General features: G+C 43.3%; 2 protein-coding genes across 6 annotated transcripts in view; both read left to right on the top strand.

Annotated features, from left to right (window-relative positions):
• TXNRD1 (thioredoxin reductase 1) overlaps positions 1–22,709 on the top strand; it is a 128,280-nt gene that overhangs the window by 62,780 nt on the left and 42,791 nt on the right. For 2 of the 5 annotated variants that reach the window (XM_086401086.1, XM_086401089.1), the window contains exons 1-2: positions 2,454–2,753; positions 3,998–4,092. The exons of 1 other annotated variant lie outside the window; for it this stretch is intronic. The gene's annotated coding sequence lies outside the window, so the exon portion shown is untranslated. Of the gene's footprint in view, positions 1–2,453; positions 2,754–3,997; positions 4,093–22,709 lie in introns of those variants that run through there. 2 more of the 5 variants (XM_086401085.1, XM_086401088.1) reach the window with 1 other exon arrangement.
• EID3 (EP300 interacting inhibitor of differentiation 3) lies at positions 15,816–17,309 on the top strand. The gene has a single exon (XM_086401098.1). The coding sequence runs from the start codon at positions 15,870–15,872 to the stop codon at positions 17,007–17,009; it is 1,140 nt and encodes a 379-aa protein (XP_086257224.1). The 5' UTR covers positions 15,816–15,869; the 3' UTR covers positions 17,010–17,309.

Consider the following 22,709-nt stretch of genomic DNA (forward strand, 5'->3'; position numbering starts at 1 on the left):
TCGCAGCCAGGAGTAAATGTTGTTTTCTCCCTTAATCCCAGCTTTATTTCCTTCACATTTACCATTCTTTGCTCTCTTAAGTCATCTTGTTTCCTGAACACTTATGTTCTAGACCCATCCTCTCTTCTCAGGACTCCAGATTGTCGTGGTCCATGCGCGGGTTGGAAAAAAATTTCCAGACATTAGAATGAGAGGGAAATAAAGTTTATTAGAGTGGGAGATGCTGTTAGAACAGTGGGCCAGCTCAAGCGAGAACTGACGTAGAACAGGGGTCCTTAGTCCACTTTTATACCCAGGGTACAAGGAGTGGGATAGGGGTCTTGCAGGTCATTTGCTGATTGGATGAGGCACATATACTGGGTGGGGGAAAGAGTCAGGCAAATACCTTCTCCCTGTGGGGTAGGAGGGGAGGCAGGTTGTACGGCTCAGGAGGATCTGAAATCCATTAACAGTTACAACATGGGGGAGAAAGGACAATAAGGGTCTGGTTTTTCCATACCTGCATTCCAAGACCCTCCTTGGTTTTATCTGCTCTTTCGTCTTTGGGTCACCGCAAGAAGCAGGTGAGACATGCGCATAAATAACCACCACACAGGGAGAGTGTCAGTTTAGCGTCTGGTGTGCTGCGATTCATGGGGTCGTAGAGAGTCGGACATGACTGAGCGACTGAACTGAACTGAACTGAGGGGAACAAAACTTTTCACCCCAAAATGTGTCTCTTTGGTTTGAGGATTCTTTGGGGTCGATTATTTTTAAGAAACAAATCCTCAGGAAGAACTTTTTACCTTGTCCCCTTACCTGCCAACAGGGCCTATTCCAGGAAAAACAATTATCATCATAGAAAAGTATAACGTGAACTGGGTGTGGTAGACTGGGGGAACTCAGCAAGGCCTGTTTGATTGAGGTTCTCTCTGGGTCCCGCTGTGCCTGTGTGCCTGTGTGCTCAGTTGGTCTGACTCTTTGCAACCCTATGGACTGTTAGCCCACCAGATTCCTCTGTCCATCAGATTCTTCAGGCAAGAATACTGGAGTGGGTTGCCATGCCCTCCTCACGGGGATCTTCCTGACCTAGGGATCAAACCTGAGGATCATACCCGCATTTTTTTTGTCTCCTGCATTGGCAGGTGGCTTCTTTACCACTAAGCCACCTGGGAAATCTGCATGACTGAACAAATGTTTATCAGACATTTGCTCATTTTCTTCTTCCTGTAAATTTCCTTTCTTGCCTTTGAAGTCCCAAACCCTTTACCTCCTTCTTCTCTGGGACAGTATACAAGCTTCATCCTGCCTAACTTTTCCTTGGACCTCATATTCTCATGTTAATTTTGTACGTATGTAATTAAATTTTATGTTCTCCTGTAATTTGTCTCATGACAATTCAATTCCTAGACCTCTAGAAGAACCGAGGAGACTGGAGAAAAGGTTTTTTCCCCTCCCCCAAATGTATAGTGTGTGTGTGTGTGCATATGCGTGCGTGTGCATACATTCAGACTCCGAGGGGCTTCACTAAACCTCTGCCTTGCACTGGGAAAGGGACTCAAAGGAGCAAATTGTGGCTTCATGGATTCTTTAGAGACCAGCAACCCTTTCACCTGAGCGTGCTTCAGTCAGGCAGTAACCATCACAGTGGAAAAGGCATTCAGTTATTTATTTATTCAGCAAATATTCATAGCCACCTACCAGTACCAAGTGCTGAGTAAGAATATGAGTAAGAGCAAGGAAGTATGAGAGAGTGTGGCTCAACTGGGCAGCTGGCTGCAGGTGGCTGGCATGACTGGAGTTAAATACACTCTCAGTTTTCCTTAAGACAAACATGACAAACCGAAATCTGAATGGGATAAGGAAGAAGTACTACAAAGCGAAGTTATGCTTGGTAAGAATTTGTCACTTTTCAGAATTAGTCAGGATGGACTGGAAGTTTCTTTTAAAAGACACATCACTTCCTTTACAGAATCACCACACTGACTAATCCATTACCATAGGGTAATGGATCCCAAACTCCTGTTCACTAGAATCATTCAGGGAGTTTTAAAAAACCTCAGTCACCCAGGTCGCACCAATACCAATTATTAATACATCAGAATGTTTGGGAGTGTGTACCAGGTGTCAGTATTTTTAAAGTTCCTTGCCTGATCACAATGGTAACAAAGTTCCAGAGTCACTGCCTGAGGGCATAGTCCAGTTCAGTTAAGGCACACTCTTTTGGTTCCGGTTCCACATAGTTCCTTAAATTGCGTTTGCACCTTTCTTGGGTTGGGGGCGCTGTAAGCAGGAAGAGGATGTGCTGTCACCCAATTAGGAGATCCCACTTTGCTAAGCCCATCCGCGCGGTCGACAGGGCTGCACGAGGAGTGGATTTTTGCTTTGTCATTCTGACTCTGGCGGTTTGCCCGCCCATTTAAGGGGAGGGCGTGGCTTCTCGGAGCCACTGGGAACCCGCGGACCTTTCGCTCAGTTCGCTCCAGTCCCGCATTGCATCCGGAGCTGAAGGTGCTGGCACGTCCGGAGGATCGCCGGGTGTCCAAGGGCTCGCGTTCGTGTAAGCTTCGGGTTCACTGGAAACGGAGGAAGCCTGGAGCCCCCGGGCTGTGAGGTCGCCGGGCCCAGAGCATCCTCCTGCCGGATGCCTTGGGATGCAGGGGGAAGGGAGACGTTTGAAGGCGTGTCTGAGCAGGAGTGAGGCTTCTCCAGGCGAGGGAGCTTTTTGGCGTCGGTCGTTGTTTCGCCCGGGTCGGTGAAAGCTTAGCGCGTCGGTAGGTGAGACCGGCCCTCTGTCGACTGGTAGTTTCCTGTCTAGCTTTTCTTTATAGGGACGGTTTGCAGAATATTGGAGAAAAATGGGGTTTTGTATCATTTCGTAGAGCACGAGTAGGTGCAAATACGATGAATAGATAGACAGAGCCTTGTCGGCCTTAAGCGAGTGTAGCAATTTAAGGATGCCTTTCGAGTAATCTTCACACCACTGAATCTTAAGAAATTGCGAGAGGTTGGCAAGTCATATGTGTCTCCGTGTGTGCAAGCGGAGAGACCACGCTCAGACTGCTGTGACTCCCCAGGCTGTTACAGGAGACAACCAAGAGGAACTGGTGCTCATCTCACTGTATCAGGCAGGGTAGGCGTGTAAAGGCTGCACTGCACTGCCGGGTTTGAATCCTGGCTCTGCTGTTGGGTAGCTTGCTTGAATTTGGGCAGGAAAGTGTTTCTGTGCCTCCTCCCTATCTGTGAAATGGACCTGATAAAACATATTATGAAACGGTAGTGGTGAAGATCCAGGATTAATACATGCAAAACACTGCAGAATCGGACCTGCTGTTATTGTTATTATCAGACTATACTTTTGGGTGCTTGGGTGGTTTTTGTCTGATGAATGGACCTGATGTCAGGATAACTGGAGTCTATTTTTAATTCTCACTGACTCATTCTCTGAGTTCACCCGTTTGTAAAATTGGACCAGTTGCACCCAGGCTGTCATGTAGGGTGTTGCTTTATTATTTCAAGGCTCTTAAATAAAAGCACCCTCAGTGGGCAGAGTGTCCTTAATCTTGCCCCGTGGTTTCAGATTTCAAAGAAACTTTGGAAGTTGGTTTTCTGCATGCTTTAGCGATGCAGAGTTCAAAGAAAGATTAAGTTGGGAGGTGTTTTTAATAAAAACTGAGATAATTGTGCCTTAGCCTTCTTTATGAGGCTTTTCTGAATTCTGGACTTGCCGGGAAAGTAGGACGTGTATTTTAGCGAGACTTGTTTATCTTAGAGTCCGGCCGGAACCCTGGGGTTTGTCGCTGGTCGCGATGCCACGTTTCCAGGCCGCGTGCAGGTGCGTGGGTCCGAGACCCGAGCCGGCGCGCGGCCGTGGTCAAGGTCAGGGCCGGGGCTGGGGCCGGGCAGTCGCCGGGGGGAGTGCAGTTGAGGACGCGGAAGCCCCGCCCTCGCCGCGCACTTCCCGCCGCGGCCCCGGGGCGGAAAGACTGACCCGCTCGGTTCTGCTTTTGTGCCACAGAGGACGGGCTGGGCCTCGAGGGAGCGCTGTCCGAACGGACCTCCAAAACCCTTGTGAAACGGAGAAAGATAGGCCACCATGGTCCGACCCTGAAGGTAGGTGGGAGACCTTAACGTCTGTTTTACCCGCCTGAACTGGGAACAAGCTCACCGAGCCGGTCGTGGTGTCAGACCCAGGGTGATTGTGAGCGAACCTCCAAAAGGAGCACATCCTTAGACAAACGACGAAGAAACGCCGGCGCCTGCTCACTTGTGAATCAACGTGGATGAGACACGTTTCAGAACTGGGAAGCTTGGCAGGGCAAAGGGACCTATTTTCATCTCTTTTCCTTCCTATTTCCCTCCCTCTCTTTTCCAGTAAATCTAAATAACTTACTTTTTTTTTTTTTTTTTAGCAGCAGTGTAAACTGCTGAAAGTGAGTTGTTTAGAAAAGTACCGAGAAAAGTGGATGGTTATCTTTGTCCGACCCTATCATCTTCCTTTTTAATTCTCGGGGAGGGAAACCCAGAAACCCCAGGCTCAGGGGAGAGCAAACTCAAGCTCCTGGAGTGAGTTCATTTCCCTGCAGTGGTCTCTTTTCTAGCTCAGAGTTAGCCGGGTAGAACCAAAGGAAAGAAAGAAATCTTTCCTTTGGGTGGTGGTGAGCTGATGGCAGTCCTCCCTTAGGACCATCTACTGAGGGCTGGATGGGTCATGGCCTACCTCACTGGCCCAATGCTGGCGGGCAGGATGCACCTTTGGAGGGATATGCGCCATGGATGATGTTCTATTAATACGTCAGGTGTGGGGGTACTCAGAATCTGATCACCTTGATATATCTGCTTTAATTTTTGCTGATTTTTTTTTTTTTTTGGTCATCCTTGTTTAATTGTATCTGTAATTTTTAAGAGATGGAACTCATACTTGACCATTGCCGTCTTAAGTAAGCTTGAGTTCTCAGTTAAGTCTAACAGTGTATTTAGATATGTTTGCCTTCAGGATGACGGTAACAATTAATTTGCATTTTTATTTACTTTTTTTCTAAAAGAATCATTACCTTTTTGAAGAATGGGTATAGAAAATGGCGATAGACTTCAAAGACACAGTAAATAATGGAAAATAATTGAAATAAAAAGGCTTTTGTTATTTGTTGTTTAGTCACTCAGTCATGTCCTGCTCTTTTTGCTTCACCATGGACTGAAGCCTGCCAGGCTTCTCTGTCAATGGGATTTCCCAGGCAAGAATACTGGAGTGGGTTGCATTGCCATTTTCTCCTCCAGGGAATCTTCCTGACCCAGGGATCAAACCCACATCCCCCCAATCTGCATGGGCAGGCAGATTCTTTACCACTGAGCCACCCCTAAAAAGGCTTTTAGCTTTATATAAATTATATTTTGTTACTCAAACCTTTAGTTTGCAAGTAAAATGAAACAAAGTCCTATTAATATTCCTTTCTGTCTGATCTCTCTACTTGTGTCATAAATTTGCACTTAAAAAGGTGTATAGGCATTTGATCTTTATATCAATTCTATAGATGATCTTGGCTTTAATACCAATGGGAGTAAAAAGAATGTTTATGAATTTTTTAATAAGCTTTGCACCCACTTAATTGATAAGATCTGATGTTCTCAATTCTATATGATCATAGTTAATTTTAGCCATTTAACGAAGTGCAGTGCCATGAATGAAAAGCCTACTGCCAAATTATAATTAAAATTTTAAAAATTATTTAGCACATCTCTTCCAAGTAAACTTATCACTCTCCTTTGTATCATTTATTTTTGGTTTTTAATGAGTACTAAAAAATGGAAGAAGACAGCTAGGTAAGGACTACTGCTTTGAAATGTTTATGAATTTGCAGCAAATTGACCACATTTGAGGCTAAATGGTAGGTCCTGAAATTCTTAGGGAAAATTGGGTTTGAGTGGAGAAAGGCATTTATTTAGTGGAGAATTGAGTGCTTATAGGATTAGTGCTAAATCTTAAAGTCCACACCTTAAAGGTTAAGATTTCCTGCTTTAATTGCAACCTAAATAATGAAGTGGGAGTTCATAAAAATGTCTGCTTTTCTTTTCTCCTCTTATACTGTTTCTTCATTTGCCTTCCTTTCCCCTCAATAAATGGCAGCAGCACCAAAATCCACCTTGCATTTACAGTGAACTAACTGTAGGAGACCAGGGAGTAGGGTCCTACTGGAAGGAACTGATACGTTTAGATGATAAAGGCTTTAAAAAAGTGCCTTTCAAAAAAACTGCAGTCACCTGGAATGCGTGGCACCCCACTCCAGTACTCTTACCTGGAGAATCCCATGGACAGAGGAGCCTGGTAGGCTGCAGTCCATGGGGTCGCTAAGAGTCGGACACAACTGAGCGACTTCACTTTCACTTTTCACTTTCATGCATTGGAGAAGGAAATGGCAACTCACTCCAGTGTTCTTGCCTGGGGAGTCCCAAGGACGTTGGAGCCTGGTGGGCTGCTGTCTATGGGGTCGCACAGAGTTGGACACGACTAAAGCGACTTAGCAGGGCTATATCTGAGGTATTATTCATTGAACTCTCTGGAAGGGGCTAGGTTCTGCCTTTTAATTTATTTTAAACAAGCCCCCTCAGGTAATTCTTTTAATGTATATCCCATTTTGAGATTTACTTTAATGTGTGAGGTAGTTTGGTCAAGATTAGTTGCTAAATAATTAAAATTGAGGAAAACCAAACAAAAGATTATGGCTTAACACCCAAAAGGTATTTTAGTTAAATATTTTAGTATAAAGGTAAATATTTTAGTTCTTAAGAGCAAGTTTGCAAATTTTCTTACAGGAAATCTTAATGTAAATTAGCATCTCCTGGATTCCAGAGTTTTGAAAGCCTTGTACAAAATGAATGTCTGTTGGTGGTATTGAGAGGAAAAGCAAAGTGAGTGAAAAAGCACTTGCTGGAATAGGAAGGGCCAAACATAGTTCAGACTTAAGTAGTTTGAGAGAATAACTTGGGGAGATAAGACTAAAACTTGCAACATGGGACTTAATTTATTCCAGGCAGTAACAGGAGAGGTGACAGACACAGAGCAGTGCGTTTTGATGAAGACCCAAGTGAATTATGGAGCCAGTGTCGGGGAAGCTTAGGGCTGATAGTGTGGTGGTCAGGCTGCGGGGCCTGGGGTGGGCACTGAAATAGGCAGGTCTCCTTTCAAGCTGAACTTCTAAAGTTACCAGAAACCAGAAACCCCTGACTGAATGGACATCAGGAAATGGAGCGGTAATTTAATAACTCTGCCAGTCCACTTTCTTTCTTAATACTCTACTAAAATGAGTAGAAAACTCGATTCTCTCCTCTGAGACAGTCCCTTCTGGGGAGATTAGTAATGTCTGTGCTTTTCAGCCTAATTAAAGTTAAGGCCTAAAGAGTGCTGAAGGACTGCTTTGACCCTGGTTTCTTAAAAAGGTAAGGGGTAAGGACTAACAATGTTTAAAAGGGGCATAGATTGTTCATACTGCAAATATATTTATCTGGTGCTGATTCTACAGTACAATTTTTCGTAGCTGTGAATCTGCGGTGAGACCCAATGCCTTCTCTCACTTTAACCAAGAGATGACTCAAACCTCTTCGCTCTCCTTGTACAATGGTGTCACTGTTCTGGTCCAGGCTTCAGATTTCTTTTCGCCTTTATGTTTTGTGTTCATTCGCCAGGCCTGACTGTTTCCCGTGTAGGTGCCTTCTGCCTCTGTTACCTTTTGCCCAGGCTGCTTCAGGTACTCATGCCTTCTACCTCTACAGTCTCTTAACTGGCTGCCCTCTTCTCTCTTCCTGCCCTTCCTGTCCCTCCTGTCCATCTGCTGCATAGTCATCTTCCTGACTGCTTGTTTGCTGCCCCTGGATCTGCATCCAGGATAAAGTGTACATTTCTTAATTTGGTTTTCTGTGTTCCCCAGGGTTTGGGCTCAACCTGCTTTTCTGGTTGTCTCTTGCTCTGCTCCCTTGCCTATACTGGAAGCTCGTGGGAATACTGTTGCAGCTATAGTCCCTAACATTTTCCTCCTTTGGTCTGTTCTTTGTTTCATTTCAAAAGTCATTTTCTGACTTTTCTTCCTGCTCAGACCCATTTTTCCACCTGCCCACCTGGGTCAGAGTACAAGGCCAGATTTGCCTCTTTCCCCTCCTCTGTGCCCCCTCAGTACTCCCACAAATGAAAAGAGGAGTTCTGCCAATATCAGGAGTGAACAGCTAGACTTATTCTTAGTGCCTCTGTTTCCCAATCTGTCTTAGGATCTCATCAGATATGTAAATGAGCGTGCCTGTCAATGAAAGTAGCTACCATGTATTGAATGTGTCTTCTGTGCTAGCTTCTAAATGCTGTGATCACTAGTTGATTTAATCCTCAGAAGAGTGCTATGAAGGAGGTGGTATGATCCAGTTTTCCAGTTGACAGAGTGGAGGCCCTCAGAACTTAAGGTGTACGCCCAGATGACACAGCAGCAAAGCCAGGATGGAGCGCAGGGCTGTCTGTAAAGCTCACTGTGCTGTTCTCACACTTCTGGCACTTGGCTTTGTGTTATCTCTTTTGGGATGCATGGCTGATCTCTCGGGTGTGATTGTATGTTCATGACTCATGGCTGAGCCCATGCAAATCTTGGTATTCCTAGCATAGTTCTGGCAAATTGGCGTTGGTGTGCAGCATACCTGCAGACTGGAATTGCGTTCCTCTGTGCCTATTACGTTGTACCTTCCTTTAGGACAAAAATGGTTTATTTTGTGTCTTCCATGTGTTGTGTTAATACCTGGTAGGCACTCAGTAAATACTTGTGGAATGAATGGTTGATGGCAGAGCCAGAGGACTGACTTTAGTGAGGGATTTAGCTATGAGGTGTCTGATTTTGTGAAAGTGGACTGTCTCTATCAGTGATTATGCCCAAAGTGGTTCAGGAGAGGTTCTAGGCAGCATATAATGCAGTTCAGACTTTTAAGGAGCTGTGTGATTGGAGCATTGTCCACTTAAACAAGTTATGTAGCTGTGTCCAGGTCAACTGAGAAGAAAGTCACATTATGTCTATTTAGCTAATGCTTATTGAGCCCCTGTATTCTCGCTGTTGAGCTAGGCCCTGTCTTTGTCATCTGTAACATCTGTAACATCTGTTGTGAAGTCGCTCAGTAGTGTCTGACTCTTTGAAACCCCATGGACTGTAGCCTACCAGGCTCCTCCCTCCATGGGATTCTCCAGGCAAGAGTACTAGAGTGCATTGCCATTTCCTTCTCCAGGGAATCTTCGCAACGCAGGGATTGAACCCTGGTCTCCTGCATTCCAGGCAGACACTTTAACCTCTGAGCCATAGGGCAATGTATATATTTAAAAATACATTTGTCACCTGCTGTTTGTAATGTGGTTTTTTACAAAGAGTTAAGGCCACTCTGTGTGACAGAGAAGTCATCTGATGGGTGACATTTACAAATGAGGAAAGTCAAACTCTGAAGAAAGCACTACTTTTAACTCTGGCCTCAAGGGCTGAGTTTTTCCAAGGCTGCCTCCTTTAGAAGCCACACACCCAGTGCTTCCCTACCCCTGGTCTATCAAAATGATGTTCCTGGTCATTACTGGCTTCTGAGATGTCCCAGGAGAGTTGATAATGGCTCTTACAATGGGAAATGTTCTCTTTTCATCTCACACCCTTGTTTATGTTAGTTGTGGGTGTTTGGCAAGTCAGCCAGTACTTGGTTTTCTGAAGTGTCAGTTAAATGTATGACTTTAAACCACAGAGCAAGGGCGGAGGTTTTATGTACTCTAAAGTATCTCAATGGGTGGGTCCAAGTTATTTTGTGGGACATGACTGTCATTTTATCTTTTACTTCAGCTAACAGTAAAGCCTTATTTGAATAGAACAGTTATTCAAAGCCTCTTTTAGATACAGAGTATTTTCAAAGAAACTGCTGAAATCCATTTATAGAAAAATACACATAAAGAATTTTGCATTTAATTTCAGACTCACTTTGTGGCCCAGATTTAGAGTATCTAGTAGAGTGGTTGGAGAAGGCGATGGCATCCCACTCCAGCACTCTTGCCTGGAAAATCCCATGGACGGAGGAGCCCGGTGGGCTGCAGTCCATGGTGTCGTGAAGAGTCGGACACGACTGAGCGACTTCCCTTTGACTTTTCACTTTCCTGCATTGGAGAAGGAAGTGGCAACCCACTCCAGTGTTCTTGCCTGGAGAATCCCAGGGATGGTGGAGCCTGGTGGGCTGCCGTCTATGGGGTCGCACAGAGTCAGACACAACTGAAGCGACTTAGCAGCAGCAGCAGCAGTAGAGTGGCTTACCTTTCAAAGTGCTATACACAACTGTCGCCTCAGTTGTGCCCAACTCTTTGCCACCCTATGGACTATAGCCCATCAGGCTCCTCTCTCCATGGGATTCTCCAAGCAACAATACTGAAGGGGGTTGCCATGCCCTCCTCCAGGGGTTTTTCCCAGCCCAGGGATTGAACCTGCATTTTTTATGTCTCCTGAATTGACAGACGGGTTCTTTACCACTGGCGATACCTGGGAAGCTTAACTGAAGCCTTAGTAGGTTTTAAAATTTTATTTCACTGGTATTATTATAGTGAGATATATTTCTGTTTTCCTCCTATGGATTTAGCCTTTAAAACATTTTTCTGTTCCTAAAACAATATCCAGGAGTGAATCTACTGGTTTGTTACATATTTTTCTGTTTAGTGTTTTAATGTTTATTAAACATTTGCTACCTTTGGGATAACTGACGATTTAAGTAACTACTCAGTAGTTGTAAATATTGTCAAATCTATTATGTAATTCTGATTCATTCAATACAGTAGCTTTATGACAGAGTAGTAGTATTCATATTTTACAGATGAGGAGACCAGAGGCTGACAGGTTAAGCAGCCTAAGGAAATGCTAATAGGTCATGATTGGACTTCCCCCATGGCTCTAGTGGTGAATAATCCACATGCAATGCAGGAGATACAGGAAATGTGGGTTCAATCCCTGGGTAGGGAAGATCCCCTGGAGAAGGAGATGGCAACCCACTCCAGTATTCTTGCCTGGAGAATCCCATGAACAGAGGAGATTGGTGGGCTGCAGTCCATAGGGTCGAAAAGAGTAGGATATGACTGAGCATGCATGCATTACACATGATTGGAACCCAGCTTTGCCTCCTTCCACTGTCCATGGAGTTTTCAGAAGCTCATTTTAAAAACAGATACTCTGCCTTGATCATTGCAAAGTTTACCTTTAATATGAAAAGGCAAACAAAGCAAAAACATACACCTAAAAACATAGCCTTAAAGGAGATGAAAATGAAAAAGAACGTGTACATAACACCCTGCTACTCCGGCAAATCAAACTAGGCCTTCACCATATCTCTTCACAGCTTACCCTGGCAGGATGAAGGGAGAAAAACTGCGAGAAGGAACAGGAAAGTGTCAGGAGGTAGCTAATAAGCAGGATATCTTTTAGCATGCAGGCAGGACTAACCCAACTGGTTCCTGGCTTGGCTCAGAGGTCTCTTAAATATCTCTTTGTTATAGATTAATCGAGCAATAAAAACCCACTGGAAAAGACAGTGAATCCTGTATGACTTAAAATTTGACCATAGAGAGACTTGTAACACATTGTAACATTCATCCATCCCGTTATGTTTCTGTTGAACACTGAGGGTTGTGGAAGAGCTTAAGAACGCTTGGAACGAATGAATGTGAACTCCTAGCAAAGGGACTGAACAGTAACATTGGAGAAAAATATTGAAGAAAAGAAGAAAGGAAATAGAGGCCTTATGGAGCCTTTAGCAGCAACTCCATTCTTCACATGATCAGGGGAAATCATTAGATTTGAGATTTTTACTTTGTAGCCACATCTAAACCTTGTGCTCTCAAGGCAGATACAAAAAGGTAGAGCATAATACAAGTGTGACTTTCTGAGGATGCTATATGTTACCCAGGTTCTTAGGAGGGGGGATTTAGCAGAGAACAAATTTAGCACTGGAAATCACAACTTAATAACATAATGCTTGTCTTGATGTGTGCTGTTGCTCTGAGCAAGTTGTGTGGGCTGTTATCTCCTGAGAAATCCCTGTAAATGGTATTAGTAATACTTTATAAGTAGGTTGGGAAAATTCATTTACTTTTCTAAAGCATTTAAAAATTCTTTGATGAAAGGCTCTGTGTGGAGCAAATTGGTGCTAGCCTGTTTTCCATGCTCTGAGCTAGGGGAGAATAGACACCTTAGGGTGGGAAGGTTGGCTTGTCTTTTGGAGTTCATCTATAAATTGCTTTTATTGAATTTGAAATGGACATCAGAAAGTCCCCAAAATATCAGATCAGATCAGATCAGTTGTTCAGTCGTGTCCGACTCTGCGACCCCATGAATCGCAGCACGCCAGGCCTCCCTGTCCATCACCAACTCCCGGACTTCACTGAGACTCATGTCCATCGAGTCAGTGATGCCATCCAGCCATCTCATCCTCTGTCGTCCCCTTCTCCTCCTGCCCCCAAAATATGGTTAACTCTAAAACCAAACTTTTGGGGATTTGGAACTTGGGACTATGAGTTTTCACCAAAGATACAAAACAGGTTAAGTATTAGTTTGTACTTGGCCAGGCTTGGGGGTAAAATATAGCCCTTAGATGATTCTGGGCCCCGACTTTGTTTTCCTGTTGCTTTTTCTTCATTTCAGAGAAGAAATAAGGCTGTATTATGAAAAGCAGTTAACTTTTATTATCTATGTGTGAGATTTATTTCTTTTCACTAGAAGTTCATTTTTTGCTGCCAAATAAATTGCAATAGGTGCTGGAACAAAGTTTTCATCTACGCTTACACATTGAAATGTGTCTACTCGAATATATCCATGTGAAAACAGGTTAGCTTGGAAGATATACAAACAAGTTCTTGCTTTAGGGGAGCTAACAGTCTAATTTGTTGCTATTTAGTCACTAAGTCACGTTTAACTCTTTGCAACCCCATGGACTGTAGCACGCCTGCCTTCCCTGTCCTTCACTGTCTCCTGGAGTTTGCTCAAACTCATGTCATTGAGTCACTGATGCCATCCAACCATCTCATCCTCTGTTGCCCCCTTTTCCTCCTGCCCTCAATCCTTCCCAACATCAGAGTCTTTTCCAATGAGTCAGCTCTTTCTTTGCATCAGGTGGCCAAAGTACTGGAGCTTCAGCTTCAGAGTCAGTCCTTCCAATGAATATTCAGGGTTGATTTCCTTTAGGATTGACTGGTTTGATCTCCTTGTGTCCAAGGGACTCTCAAGAGTCTTCTCCAGCATCAGTTCGAAACCATCAATTCTAAGGCACTCACCCTTGTTTATGGTCGAACTCTCACATCCATACGTGACTGCTGGAAAAACCATAGGTTTGACTATGCTTACCTTTGTTGGCAAAGTGACGTCTCTGCTTAATACACTGCCTAGGTTTGTCATAGATTTTCTTCCAAGGAGCAAGCATCTTTTAAAAAATTTTCATGGCTGCAGTCACTGTCTACAGTGATTTTGGAGCCCAAGAAAATAAAATCTGTCACTGTTTCCATTTTTCCCCCATTTCCCATGAAGTAATGGGACTGGATGTCATGGTCTTAGTTTTTTGAATGGTGGGTTTTAAGCCAGCTTTTTCCCTCTCTGCTTTCACCTTCAAGAGGCTCTTTAGTTCCTCTTCACTTTCTGCCCTTTGGGTGGTATCATCTGCATATCTGAGGTTGTTGATATTTCTCTCTGCAATCTGATTCCTTCTTGTGAGTCATCCAGCCCGGCATTTTGAATGGTGTACTCTGCATAAAAGTTGAATAAGCTTGGTGACAATATACAGCCTTGACCTACTCTTTCCCAATTTTGAACCAGTCCCATTGTTTGAACGGTCTAATACAGCAGGATGATATATATGTACAAGTAACAATAATGCATACTGTTTTTGAGAAACGGATGTTTCTTTCTGAATTTTAACCCTACTTTAAAAAAATAATCTTGAACAAAAATAGTAATATAACTATTATTGAGTAACTTAATACTAGCCTTGCTGGCATATCCAGTGCAGTGCTTTCACAGCATCATCTTTTAGGATTTGAAATAGTTCAACTGGAAGTCCATCACCTCCACTAGCTTTGTTCATTGTAATGCTTCCTAAGGCCCACTCGATGCTTGCTCCTTGGAAGAAAAGTTATGACCAACCTAGACATCATGTTAAAAAGCAGAGACATTACTTTGCCAACAAAGGTCCATCTAGTCAAGCTATCGTTTTTCCAGTAGTCATGTATGGATGTGAGAGCTGGACAATAAAGAAAGCTGAGCGCCAAATAATTCATGCTTTTGAACTGTGGTGTTGGAGAAGACTCTTGAGAGTCCCTTGGACTGCAAGAGGATCCAGCCAGTCCATCCTAAAGGAGATGAATCCTGAGTGTTCATTGGAAGGATTGATGCTGAAGCTGAAACTCCAATACTTTGGCCACCTGATGCGAAATCATTTGCAAAGACCCTGATGCTGGGAAAGACTGAAGGTGGGAGAAGGGGACAACAGAGGATGAGATGGTTGGATGGCATCACCAACTCAATGGACATGCGTTTGAGTAAACTCTCAGAGTTGGTGATGGACAGGGAGGCCTGGCTTGCTGCGGTTCATGTGGTCGCAGAGTCGGACACGACTGAGCGACTGAACTGAACTGAATACTAGTGCTGTTCATGCATTTACAAGAAACTGTGCTGTCAGTCGTTTCAGCCGTGTCCGACTCTTTGCGACCCCATGGACTGTAGCCCACCAGGCTCCTCTATGGGATTCTCCAGACAAGAATACTGGAGTGGGTTGCCATTTCCTACTCCAAAACTGTGTGCTATTATCAAAGAAAAATGAACCAGTAAAGATGTATTGGAGGGAAGGTAGGGCAGATACTTGCGGATGAGGGAAACCCGAACTTGAGATGCAGTGAGGTGTTCTCCCTCTCCTCTCTCCCTCCCCTCTTGTGACTCATGAGCTGAGTCCTTTCTCCAACTTTACGTGATTTCCCCGTGAACTAGTGGCAGAATTTTCCTACATAAATTTGTCACGGGACTCAACAGCGTTCATGTTCATATCCTCGTAACAGATTGTGTTTAAAGTCTTCACAGGTTTCTCACCTTTTAGGGTTCAGATTTACTATCCACTTGGGGTGTGTGACCTGTACTTTTGCAATCTTCCAAATAGTTCTTTGGCGGAGACCCTGTCTACTTTATTCTTGTACGCTTGGATGCTGGAGAATCAGAGATCAGTTGCCTAACACTGGGGGACGGGGTAGGGGGTGGGGTACGGCAGCGCATTTTTGCGCATGCGCCAGCCCGGACCCTTGCTTACCCAGTCACCCGCTCCCCCTCCCCCATTGGAGTAGATTGGCGAGGATTTGGCTTTTGAAGGCCTTCAAAACACAATTTACATTTGTATAGTGAAGACCGAGTTCCTAGCAACCACTTTGCAAGTGAACCTTGGGAGTTCAGTCTTTCTGCAATGGAGACAGTTTTTAAAACAAAAAACACCCCCCCCCCCCCCCGCCCCCGGCCCCATCTTTTAATGACAGTATGCTGCAGTATGTGACAGCCAGTGTTTTAAAGTACGGGCCCTTTAGTCTCCCCATAGTTTTGTCGTTAGATTTTGCAAGCGTTTCTTTGAAAGCTAGATGACACTCTCAGTAAACGCCAAAATAACGGCTGTCGCTTGAACCAACCGGTGTTACTCCAGTGTGACCCCAGGACCGGTTCTTGCCGGCGTTCTACGCGGGCGGGGGGTGCTTATTGGTTAACTGAGAGGGGCGGGGCCGCTAGGCCGCCGCTAGTGCGCATGGGTAGCGTCTTCCTCCGCCCTGGGTGACCCCTGCAGTTTCCGTTATTGTCGGAAACGTCGCGAAGACCGTTACCTGAGTGCTGCTCGCCGCCGACATGGCCGATGAAAATGGTTCCCTGAGGGAAGCCGGCGCAGGCGGGAAGACTAGAGCGCAGGCGGTGATGACCATCCCCAGCAGTGCGTACTTTCTGAAGCAGGTGGAGGAGGAGGAGGAGGTGGAAGCTTTGAAGGTGGAAGTGGCAGCGGCGTCTGACACGGAATCTGATACCTCCTCTGACGACCTGAGCTGCGGGAAGGCCGACATCGACCCCAGCCTGCTGGAGCGTGTGGATGAAGAGAAATGTCGGAGTATCCGCAAGCAGTACCGGCAGCTCATCTATACCGTCCAGCAGAACCGTGACGACATAGTGAACACGGCGAGCGACTCCTTAACCGAGGCTCTCGAGGAAGCCAATGTTCTGTTTGATGCAGTGAGTCGAACAAGAGAAGCGGCTCTCGACTCTCAGTTTCTTGTTTTGGCTTCTGATTTGGGTAAAGAAAAAGCAAAGCACCTGAACTCTGACATGAACTTTTTTAATCAGGTGGCATTCTGTGACTTTCTGTTTATATTTGTGGGTCTAAATTGGATAGAAGATGACGAACGTGATCCGTTGAATAACTGTGACGATAACATAGCTCTTTCCTTCTGGGAGACAGTACAGAAGGAAGCGACATCGTGTATATCACAAGCTGAAACATTCCACTTTCTTTTTGGTTCGTTCAAACCAGAGTCTGCCGCGCGAAAGCCGCGACGTAATCACCGGAGAAAAGTTCAGAAAATGGAAGAGAATGGGGTTATGCCTACAAAGCTGAGGAAGCTGGATCTGAGTGGTAATCAAGAAGCCACAGAAAAAGAAGTAGAAAGAATTTTGGGATTGTTGCAAACGTACTTTCGAAAGTATCCTGATACTCCTGTGTCTTATTTTGAGTTTGTGATTGATCCAAACTCTTTCTCTCGTACTGTGGAGAATATATTTTATGTTTCTTTCATTATAAGGGATGGTTTTGCAAGAATAAGGCTTGACCAAGACAGGCTGCCAATATTAGAGCCAATTAATATTAACCTAGCCGGTGAGGGAAATGATCCCAGTTTCCACAGCAGGAAACAGGGAGTTATATCTTTGAGTTTACAAGACTGGAAAAATATTGTGGCAGCTTTCGAAATTTCAGAGGCTATGATCACAAACTCGTACTAAAGATTTTTGTTCTTAGCATAGAATGCAGTTGTGTTTATTTTCTAAAGCATAACATAGTGAAGAGTAAAATCCAAACAGAAGCACATACTGTATTTCTTGTGAAAAATATTTTCAAGAAAATAAGTTGTTTTACTGTGCCTTGTATTTTTCTTGGTAGTTTTATAAAATTGTCATGATATTCTGTTGCTTGAGAAATTCACTGGCGTGTTCATGCAAAAAATTTTTTGACTGCTCCTTAAGGCTTTATTAATAAAAACTGAATTCCATAAAATAAACGGTGTTTAATAGTTAAAAAAAAAATGAGTTATGATGCTCTGTGATACTGCATTGCTTTCTCTGCTACAGGGAACCAAGGGAATCCCATATGGGGCTCTTGACCAGGTTGGGGGAAAGAATGGGTAAAAAAAAAAAATGGTCAAGAAAGACTGTAGGGCAGTGTGTAAGTCATGTTAATACTGTAAAAAAACAATTCAGATGCCATGCTTCATTTCAAAGACGACTCATTAATGAGTGGGTGTCCTTGTTCTAAATAATTTCTACTGTGATGTGGGCTTAACAAAAGTAGACTGTCTACTGTTAGGTGAGCCATCAACTAAGTACTGAAAGGTGGGTAGGAATTGATAAAAGATCGGGAGGGGAAATATGGAGGGTCAAATACGTGGAATTGTGAGAAGTTATGGCTCCAGAGAAATCTATGTTTTTTTGGGGAAAACTATTCTATCTGAATGTTATACTAGGCAAAAATTGATTTACCTCATCTGTTAGTGCCCTCTCTTTCTTAGATTATTTCAAACACAAAATCTTCTAACATCCAATTAGAATTTTTATCTACTTGTTTCTTCTCTGGCCCCTAGTTTACCTTTGTAATTTCTGCTAGTACACAGAGTGTTCCTCAGAATTGGTGATGTTTCCTTATGTACTGGCCTTGAATATTTGTTCCCAACTCAATTTTGATTTCTTAATAGGACTTTGAATGCCTGGAAACTCCCTGTGTAAATTGAAATATCAGTATATGATTAATTTATCCAAATTTCCTTCACTTCATACAAAGCTGTAAAGGCTTTTGTTGTTGTTGCTTGTATTGTTTTAAGAATATAAATTACAACCTTATTTGGACGCTCCTGCTGAAAATTTTGGTTTTTAAGGAAACAGTTTTTGAAGGTGTAGTGACCATCCTTGCAAGCTGTTTTTCTTGATCTCTGTAGAAACAGTCTTCGGTAGTAGTGGGTCTTGCCATTAAACCTTATTTGGCAAGTGGATAAGGATCTGCTTTGTGTAACAGGAATAATAAAAATTTCCTGTTAAGTCTGAATGTAGTACAGGGAAGGGAAATCCAGAAACTAAATGAATGTCATCTAGATGGAGAGGAGATTGAGAAGTTCTTCAGTAAGAGTACAGGTGTTTCTTTGTTTGTTTTATGAGAAGGGAAGTTTCTCATGAAACTGGGCCAGTTATTTTCTAAAGTAGTCATTTCTTCCCCTTTTCATATGAAGGGATGCTAACTCTTCCCAGTGCCTACAACCTTTTGATCTAGTAGTTGTGAAGTCTCTCTGATCTTCTCTTTAACATGCCTCTACCATCCGGGATCCTTAGGTTTTCCAGACATTTGCTTTTTGGGGAAAAGATAATCTTAGAGATAGCAAAAAGATCTTGCCTCAGGTCTGCTTACCACCAGATTGCTCTTAACACACCAGATGTCTTTATTGGGAGTATTTGAAGATGTAAGTGTTAACTAAAAGCATGAATGGAGAATGTGGAGGTTTAGGAGGAAGGTAATCTTTTGGGTCTTCTCTAAAATTATAGCTGGTAAAATATAAATCTGACCACTCATTTCAATTTAAATTGGTTGTCATGACGTATGGATTGGAAATTAAAGCCAATTATTTTCTAAAGTAGTCGTTTCTTCCCCTTTTTACCCTGAAGAAAAAAGGGAAATTGGCTAATAGATAATTCATTTATAGAGATTAGATGTGACCCAAACTGCAAGTCTGCTGGTTTCTCAACAATATATTTAGAGTGGCTTTAATTTCACAGGTTCAATAAAGTCAGCTGATAGGAAAATATCATGGAAATTTTTTAAACTAGGATTTTGTTGTTTAACAGAACCTCTTCTGATCAAAGGACCTGGGATCAGATCCTGCCTTTTAAAATTCTAGTTAGAGACTGAACAAATTATTAAACCTACAAGCCTTTGGTTTTTTTATTTGCTTAGTGGGAATAATGACCTATTAAATGGACAGTATGTTACAAGTACTTTGATTTACTGGGTATGATACAGTGAGAAAAGCAAGAGATTTGTAATTGTTTAGACCTGGGTTTAATTCTTTACTCATGGACAAGTTTCTTAATCTCAAAAGGTTTCTTTACTGTTTCTGAAATGAGAATGACATGTGCTTAGAAGACTATTGTGAGGATTAAATGGGATGATATGTACAAAACATCCAGCACAGTGTTGGGCTCATTGTGAGCACTCACGGTAGTGCCTCACTTCGTAGATCAGCATCAGAATGCAGCTGCCGCCTCCTTCCATGGTGACTTCTCCATCTTGGTTCATTCAGTTTAAGTCTAGACCTGGCTTTCTCAAATTCTTGCCCTTGTTTTGCGGAAACCATTATCAAGTGATTAGAATTAGCACTTGGTTAATTCACTCAACAACTGTGCCAGACACTGCACTAGCACTGAGGGGAAAGGATAGATTGAAAATTGCCCTACTCTCAAGGAATTTATATTTTAATATGTGTGTTAGTTCCCTATTGCTGCTGTAATGAATTACTATTTGATGCCTTAAAACAACACACATTATCTTAATTCTGGAGGTTGGAAGTCCAAAATCAGTTTCTCAGGGTGTGCAAGGTATAAAATCAAGGTGTCAGCATGGCCAGGTCCTGTTTTGGAGGCTGCCTGCATTCCTTGATTCACAGTCTGTTCCTCCACTTTCAAAACTGCCAGTGCAACCTCTGTCTTCATTGATTTCTGTGGTGTCTCTGTGTGCCTCCCTCTTATAAGGATACTTGTAAATAAATTGGGCCTTGTGGGGGTAATCCTGGAAAATCTCACCAGATTGTTAACTCACCAGATTGTTAACTCACATCTCAAGAATCTCTTTTACAGGTAATGTATTTGCAGGTTCTGGGGATTCAGACTTTGATGTTGGGGGGACTATTGTTGAGCCTAACAGAGTGGTAGACCACAGTAATTCTGTCAGTGATGACTGCTCTGAAGAAAAACCACCTGGAGAGAATGGTTGAGATGCTATGTTGGGGATGTGTGTGTTGAGGGGGGCGGGGTTGGGGTGTAAGGCAAAGCCCCTGACAGGGGGCATTGAAATGGAGTCTGTTTGTTGTAAGTAATTTGCCTGGATACTTGATTTAGAGTCCTTTAAATGTTACTGATTATGTGAAAGTGAAAGTCACTCAGTTGTGTCCATGGAATTCTCTAGGCCAGAATACTGGAGTGTGTGTAGCGTTTCCCTTCTCTTGGGGATCTTCCCAACCCACAGATCAAACCCAGGTCTCTCTCATTGTAGGCAAATTCTTTACTAGCTGAACCACAAGTGTTACTGTGGCCCTTAAGTATTTTAGGCACATGTTAGCTGAAGGTCTAGATAGTTAACTGGTAATGGAGAATCAGTGTCCCTGGTTCTTCTGGAAGAAAGGTAGTATAGCCAGCATCTCAACTTCCAGAGCAGGAAGACAGTTCTTTGATTTGTGTTTACCCCTTAGTATTACTGTAGGGTACTTTTCATCCAGTACCACTTATCAGCATTAATTAAAATTTGCTTTAGGCCAGAAGTTGGCAATTTTTGTCCTGCAGAAAGCCACATAGTAAATATTTTAAGCTTTGTGGGCCATATGGCCTTGGTTGAAACTAATCAATTGCGCTCATGTTGCAGAAACAGCAGCCATAGACAATGTTGCAACAAATGGGCCTGGCCTTTTTCCAATAAGGTGTTACTTAATGGACACTGAAATTCAAGTTTCATATAATTTTCATGTATTATGAAGTTTTACTCTTGATTTTTTTTTTTTTCTTGCTTTCAACTTTAAAATATTAAGAAGAACAATTCTTAGCTCAGGGACTGTTTAAAAAGAAAAATAGAACTGCAGGCCTGCTAAATTTGCCCCTCAGACTGTAGTTTGCTAATTGGCTGTCATAGGCCTTGGGGCCCACTGGGCTCTTCTAGAAAGTTTGTAGCGTTTAAACCATCACTTAGTGTTATTTCTCTCCTGGCCCATGGTCCTCCAAAGCACAGAGGCTTGACTATATCCCCTAGGGGATGCTGCAGCTTGTTGGCAGCAGAAGCTAATACAGTTTATGTAACCATGCAGACAAGGAGCTCAGGCAGGAGAATTAAGCAGTTTGCTCAGGATCATGTAAATTGCAGAGTCAGATTCAGATGTGGACTAAATTTGAGCTCCTAACCAGTATGCTACACACCTGGTACCTTTTCTAGTGTTTTCCCCACAGTTTTGTTTTCATGATGAGAAAACTGAACTGAAGCCCAGCCTCTCAGTACATGTAACACAGCAGGAGTGAGCACTCAGGTCTTTTATTCTAAGAATGTTTTTGAACATCACATCACAGGCATGTGGAGTTGGCACTGGTGATGCCAGGATGAAAGAAAAGAACTATCCTTGTGGAGTTGTTGGGATTGTGTGAAGATACCAGCAGGGGCCTCAGGAGAGGAGCCAGTCTGCTATCAGCTAAAGGCTTCCAGCTAAATCTTGAAGGACAGGAAGTGGCTGGGGTGGAACAGCCTTCACTGAGTGCTTTGAGAACCTGTATTAATGCAGTTGTGAGAAAAAAAAGATAATGTTGTTTGGGAACCTTAGGGAAACAATGGAAGGAATAGCCTTATGTTGGGATCTTCAGATATTGGTAAAAGAACCTAAAGGAATGCTTTAGAAAGGGTCATGTTTTGTTTACATTAAATAGAAATAATATAACCTGCCGTCAATGTACTGGATCAGAATTTGGTGGGAAGAGGGCATTTCAGGTGAGCCGTGATGCAGGGAAGTGTAGGGGATAACGTCTGCAAAACACCAGAACTTTTTGACTCAGCCCCTTGGGCAGGCAGGTTCCCTTTTGTAGGAAGGGGAGAATTAGTGAATGTAGGGATTTTTCCTTCCAGCCACTGTGCTATAATATGCATTATCTCAAACTCAGTAGTTGAGAGGGCATGCTCATTTTACAGAATGTAAAATCAGACTCCCAAGGATTAGGTGATAGCCAAGATCACCTAGCCTTGAGAATGGTAGAGCAGGTATTTTAACCCAGGTCAATTTGACACCAGAGCTCATATATAATGGGTTAAAAACCAAAGACCAGTACACATCTGCCCAAAGGGTAGAGTCGTGTTTAGGGGGAGAATCAGTCAGTATCAGTTAAATTCAGTTGCTCAGTTGTGTCCAACTCATTAGCAACCCCACAGACTGCAGCATGCCAGGCTTCCCTGTCCATCACCAACTCATGGAGCTTGCTCAGACTGATGTGCATTGAGTCGGTGATGCCATCCAACCATCTCATCCCGTCATTCCCTTCTCCTCCTGCCTTCAATCTTTCCCAACATCAGGGTCTTTTCCAGTGAGTCAGTTCTTTGCATCAGGTGGCCAGAGTATTAGAGTTTCAGCTTCAGCATCAGTCCTTCCAGTGAATGTTCAGGGTTTATTTCCTTTATGATGGACTGGTTGGATCTCCTTG

The sequence above is a fragment of the Bos grunniens genome, chromosome 5 (assembly GCF_055505025.1).
Source record: "Bos grunniens cultivar Pamir isolate PY7600 chromosome 5, Bosgru_T2T1.0, whole genome shotgun sequence".
NCBI lineage: Eukaryota > Metazoa > Chordata > Mammalia > Artiodactyla > Bovidae > Bos > Bos grunniens.

What these genes read in the sequence shown, in the direction of transcription:
- EID3 (XM_086401098.1), top strand. Translation starts at nt 15,870, where the DNA reads ATGGCCGATGAAAATGGTTCCCTGAGGGAAGCCGGCGCAGGCGGGAAG.